This window comes from Lipotes vexillifer, unplaced genomic scaffold (assembly GCF_000442215.2).
Source record: "Lipotes vexillifer unplaced genomic scaffold, Lipotes_vexillifer_v1.1 scaffold539, whole genome shotgun sequence".
Lineage (NCBI taxonomy): Eukaryota > Metazoa > Chordata > Mammalia > Artiodactyla > Lipotidae > Lipotes > Lipotes vexillifer.
The window spans coordinates 317,431-323,387 of record NW_006789542.1 but is presented as its reverse complement, the minus strand read 5'-3'; the positions used below and the strand labels follow the sequence as shown (position 1 = coordinate 323,387).

Sequence of the window (5,957 nt, the reverse complement as noted above, 5' to 3'; positions counted from 1 at the left end):
CCCCCCCCCCCGCCCTTGCCCACCTCCCCCTTCTGGGAGGTAGAGGCTTGGAAACCAGTGGTAGCCTAAGCGCAGCTCCACCTGAGATCACTTAGGACAGCCTCCAAACCTCACTCTCCAGCCCTTTAAACATCTCACCCCAAATAGCACTCACTTTTGCTGGGAAGCCAGTGCAAAGGTATCCTGCTTCTCCCGCAAAATGCCAAACCGCTCGGCTACGTTCTCTGAGGTTATCCTAGAACACAGACAACGAACAGTGAGCGTGGAGCCAGGCAGCCTGGGGACGGGCCCCAGGGCTGCAGGCAAAAGGGCCCATCTGTGCCACAGTGACAGTAGTGATGACTCAGGGCAGAGCACAGGTAGGGAGTCAGCGACGCTGGCCAGACTCTAAGAAGCCTGTTCACCAGAGACCAGCACACAGGCAGGCGTGGGTAGGGCACTAACTGGCTTGGCCAGCTTCTCTTGTGCCTCAAGGAAAAGTGCTTTACCGCGGGAGAGGAGTCCCCCTCTGGGAAGGCCACACCCAGCTTTCTGCTCCCTGTAGTTGGAGCCTCCCCTCATCCTGGGAGCCCAGAGCCACAGAGGGGCCTTTGGCCGGGGCTTCTGGCTTTACAGGCTTCCCTCGGAGATGGTCCCTGGATGTGGAGGCAGCTGCACATCCCCTCACACGTCCAGCGGAGCCACGACTCCCTGCCCACAGACCCCGGGGGTGGCTCTGGATGCAGAGCTTAGCTGCTCTGCGAATGCAGCACCTTTGATGCTGTACTGACAGGGCCCAAGGGTCCTCGCCAGCATGGCCGGTGAGCAAAAGCCGCCCGCCTCCTCAACTTTCTAGGCCTCCAAGGCTTTAGGGTGCAGCTGCCATCATGCCTTGTGTGACTAAGCCCCTCAGGGTGGGAGTGACAGGCTGGGCCACGCTTGGAAACCCAGAGGCACAGAGTGGACTGGGGGCCTCAGGACACGGAAGTCAGGGCCAGCACTAAGTCCCATGCCCAGAGTCCCTGCAGAGCAGACCAGGGCCGAAGGCGGGAGGCCACAAGATAATCCAAGTTCCTGTACCCCTGCTCCGGGCCAGGCAGGGAGCTGAGCGGGGACAGGCACACGGAGCCACGGTGGGCGCTCACCCCATAGGAATCAGGCAATCTCTGGCCTTCGCCTTCTCCACCAGGCGAGAGGTAACATTTCCAGGGTTCGCTCTGTCTGCCAGGGACATGGACTCCACCCTGAAGAGGAGGTGATCATCAGCAGGACTCCCCACGGAGAGCTCTGCATCTGGCAAGTGCTGGGAAACGGCCAGGGAGCTCAAGGCAGAGCACTGGCCGGCAGCACAGAGCTGGGGGTGCAGGGCTGCTGAGCCCCAGCCGCACCCTCGCCTCCACCGCTGCACAATCCACATGCCTGGGCAGGGCCTCGCTTCCCAGCACAACTGGTCCTGCAGCCGGTCCCAAGGAAAGCAGCCTAGTGTTGGCCACCGTGGGAGAAACACGGCTAACAAGCCCGGACCCTGCCCTCAGGGGCCACAAATTCAGCAGAGAGAAGAGACAAATGTTTTAAAAGCTGCACATCAAAGAGCAAGCTGACCTGCATAGACCAGGAGGTGCTAGGAGCCCAGGGAAACACGAGCGATCTCAGTTTAATGTGGTCAAAAGGGCTTCCAGGAGGTGACAGAATATAAGGCCTCAAAGGATGATAACACATAACCTTGACTGCATGCTTTTCATGTGCCCAGCGCTATTGTAAAAATCCTTTCTGGGAATTCCCTGGCCGTTCAGCGGTTAAGACCGCGCTTCCACCGCAGCGGGCACAAGTTCGATCCCTGGTCGGGGAACTAAGATCCCGCATGCCCTGCAGTGTGGCCACCCTGCCCCCACACAAAAAAAAAGTCTTTTCAGGTATAAGAGCGCTTTGAACAGTGTCAGGCTCAGAGAAGCTGAGTTAACTTGTCCATGGTCACTCAGCCAGTATCCAAATTTAGGTAGTCTGGCTTCAGAGCCCACTGCCACCTAGGATATCCTGGGCTACTCACCATGATCACAGTCTACAGGGAACAGTCAGCCTGTGACATGAGGGAATGTCCTGGCCCCAAATCCTTAATACCCTAGTAACACGGTCTTTAATTTGCTTGGGGACTCAGATACCCTCTAAGAAACACATGAAGGCTCCAACCTTCTCCTCAGGTCACCCACACCCCCGTCCCTCCTCCAGTAAGATAGAAACCAGAGGGCAGCCTGGGCAGTGGCCTTTGCCCAGCCAAAGTCCCTGCAGTTTGGTCTTTGGGTTTATCTACAACTGCAGACACAGGGCAGTAGAGCAAGTGCCAACTGGCACAGCTCTGAGACGGCCCAGCAGGGCTCCAATCGAGAAATGCTATGGAGAGGAAATGAGAGGCAGAGGGCGCACATCAGGATCCTGGGGCTGCTGGCCTCCCCGAGGCTGCCAGCACCCGATGCCCACCCCAGCCTTCCCCTCCCTGGGCTCCACATGCTGCAGCTAAAGACGGAGTCACAGCTGACAGGGACAAAAGCACCACAGATCTGACCGTGTCCCTCAGAACCCAGGAGGCAGCTGGAAGTTTCCACCTTGGTCAGGGTGGGGGGCAGCCAGCCTGTGAAATGAACCAACTAGTTCTAAAGCAGGCAGCTGTCCCTGGCTCTAGGGAAGCGAAACTGCTCTTTCTCTCAGCAGCCATCATGAATCAACAAGGGCCACAGAAAGAAACCCAGTGCCGTATTTCCTCACGATGCTTGCCCACATTTCCAGCCCAACAGATTTCCAAGAAAGAAAGCTCTTCAAAGCCCACTTCCTCTGGTGCTGAGAGATGTGAGCGGTTCCCGAGCAGCCAGAGCTGGGGACCACTTCTAAGTGCCTGCAAGGGCCAGGGGAGAATTCTAAAATCATGGCCTCTGAGAACTCAGGAGATGGACATTAGTTTCACTGTTACAAGTCAGTTAATAAGCTCCAGCAGGAAAAAATTCTTACCCACAAGCCATGCCAATGTCATAAGACCCATTTCTGATGCCACCTGCAACAAAAGCATTTCATAAACATCCTTCCCCAGAGTCCATCTGTCCTGGGCACAGGGGAGCCTCTTCCCCACCTGGTCTCTAAGTGGGACTCAGCCCCAGCCTCAGAGACAGAAGACCCAGGAGTGTCCAGAAAAGGCTGGGGGTGCAGTGAGGGGCTCTCCTCCAGGCTTTCTGTGGTTACGGTCCTGTCAGAAATCCTTACTGCTTGCCCAGCAGACAGTGACTCTGACGACCCAAACCCGAGGAGCCAGGACCAAGGCCAGGCCGCGGCACTGGGTGCCCACCCAGTCAGAACTTACCAGCTATGCTGGCCACCGCCTGGAGCCCTGACGAACACTGTCTATTGACAGCTGACAAAGGCACGGTCTCTGGGATGTCACTGAAACAGAAAGTGAGAACAGAGAGTCAGCCCCCTCTCCCCTGCCAGGCTCTCAGGGAAAGCAGGCCTGTGCTCCTGGCCAACATGACTGCCCCTTCAGGGGACAGAAGGCCCAGGGGAACAAACCCAGCAGCCCTGCCCCTACTCCAGGCCTGACCTACACTGGGCAAACCCCATCTCTGCAGGTGCTTGCTCCCCAGTGCCCCACAATCACATGCCCTTCCACCCTGTGATTCTCCTCATCCAAGGCCAAGCACAGCCCAAAGGCAAGAGAAGGCTGGTTGGGCCACAGGGGTCCTTCTTTCTCTTCCTTTGAAGATTCAAAAATTAAAACTGTATATCCCTGTTTCCCATAAAGAATAGAGAAGAGGGCCTGTGGCCGAGACAGAGAACCAGTGCAAAATAAATGTCTGAAGTATGACAGATGTCCAAGAGGCACATGAAAAGATGTCCAACGTCACTAATTCTTAGAGAAATGCAAGTCAAAGCTACAATGAGGTATCAACTCACACCAGTCACAATGGCTGTGATTAAAAAGTCTACAAATAACAAACGCTGGAGAGGATGTGGAGAAAAGAGGGGAATGTAAATTGATACAGCCACTATGGAGAACAGTATGGAGGTTCCTTAAAAAACTAAAAATAGTGTTGCCTTATGATCCAGCAGTCCCACTCCTGGGCATATATCCAGAGAAAACCATAACCCCAACGATCGCTGCAGCACTATTTACAATAGCCAAGACATGGAAGCAACCTAAATGTCCATCGAAAGAGGAATGGATGAAGAAGATGTGCTACATGTATACAACGGAATATTACTCAGCCATAAAAAGAACAAAATAATGCCATTTGCAGCAACATGGATGGACCTACAGATTGTCATACTGAGCGAAGTAAGTCATACAGGGAAACACAAATATCATATGATATCACTTATATGTGGAATCTAAAATATGACACAAATGAACTTATCTACGAAACAGAAATGGACTCACAGACAGAGAATAGACTTGCTTTTGCCAAGGGGGTTGGGTAGGGGAGAGATGAAGTGGGAGTTTGGGATTAGCAGATGCAAACTATTATATATAGAATGGATAAACAACAAGGTCCTACTGTACAGCTCAGGGAACTATATTCATTATCCTGTGATAATCCATAATGGAAAAAAATATATTAAAAAAGAATGTATATATATATGTATAACCCAATCACTTTGCTGTAAAGTAGAAATTAACACAATATTGTAAGTCAACTATACCTCAGTTAAAAAGAAAAAAGAAATGTCTCAAGTATGAAGCTAGAAACCATCCCCACTCCTCAGCCTCACTAGTAACCATATGGCCTTTATGTTCCCATTGTCTCTGGAAAGGCTGTTCCCAGCTGGACAAAAATCCCTGATGGGTACTAGGTGTTCTAACATCCCTTCTTCTGACGGGTTCCCCCAGGTTCTCACACTGGTTCCAGCCCTGGAAGCTGGTGAGGCTGCCTCTGCCAGTGTAACCTGTGCTGGCCAAGGGTACAAAGCCCTGGGGAAATCCCCAGACCCATGGACTCAGAACCTCAGGGGTGAAAGCACTCTGTTGATTCTGCTGATTCTGGCGTGCAGCCTGGGTCGGGAACCTCTGGGCTAGTGCCCAGGCCAGGCTCTGCTGAGACCCTCTTGGGTGGATAGTCTCCTAGGCCCTGTAGCCTGTTTAACCCTTCCCAGGTCCCCTAACTCCCTACTACCTAGTTACCACCCTTCCACCCAATCCACCAAGTGTTCATTAAACACCTACTCGGTATGAGGCACCACTGGAGGGATGCTGACATGCTTATAATACAGAGCCCTAGAGGATGCCCAACCACACACAGAAAGTGAATTAACTAGCAGAGACTACAATAACAGAGCAAGATGGCAAAGCACATCACAAGGAAGCACGTGGCTAGCGACTGGAAAAGAATGGGCCCTCGTTTTAAGCTTGGGAACTCAGAGAAGTCTGGTCAAAATGGTGAAACTGTGTTTGAACAGAGTTTAACTAGGGCAGAGAGGGGAGGTAGGGACAGTACTGCAAGGGGAAAGAAAGACCAGGTTACGGAAGGCAGTGGGCAGACAGGCTGGATGAAAGAGGAAGCAGCAGGTAGATTAGGCTGGAAGTCAAATCTGGAGCCAAATCGCTGGAATCTTTGAAATCCAGGCTAAGCAGTCTGAACCTCTCCTAGTCTCCACAGGTTTTGTCAATTTTCCTGTTCCTTCACTAGTTCACGTTCCTGTTATTTCTTCTCCACGAAGCTGGGAGTACACAGCTCAGTGGCTCTTAAATCGACAAGTGAAAATAATTTAAACCTCCTCCCTGTCTTAGGACAAGCGGTAAAGGGCAATTCACCAGGGCCCCTTCTGGGCTACCCTTCACCCCAAGATTCTGACCTGTCCCCAAGCCTCTGCTGATGGGCTAGCATTTAAAAAGCTCAAAATCAGGGCTTCCCTGGTTGGCACAGTGGTTGAGAGTCCGCCTGCCGATGCAGGGGACACAGGTTCGTGCCCCGGTCCAGGAAGATCCCACATGCCGTGGA

General features: G+C 52.9%; 1 protein-coding gene across 2 annotated transcripts in view; it reads right to left on the bottom strand.

Annotated features, from left to right (window-relative positions):
• Nucleotides 1-5,957, bottom strand: part of ACAA1 (acetyl-CoA acyltransferase 1) — a 10,820-nt gene that overhangs the window by 2,639 nt on the left and 2,224 nt on the right. Inside the window, exons 4-7 of one of the 2 annotated variants that reach the window (XM_007462691.1) lie at nucleotides 3,326-3,405; nucleotides 2,980-3,022; nucleotides 1,125-1,223; nucleotides 155-235 (exon numbers count right to left, since the gene is read on the bottom strand). In XM_007462691.1, coding sequence (XP_007462753.1) covers nucleotides 155-235; nucleotides 1,125-1,223; nucleotides 2,980-3,022; nucleotides 3,326-3,405 — 303 coding nt within the window. The remainder of the gene's footprint in view (nucleotides 1-154; nucleotides 236-1,124; nucleotides 1,224-2,979; nucleotides 3,023-3,325; nucleotides 3,406-5,957) is intronic. The other variant, XM_007462692.1, reaches the window with a different exon arrangement.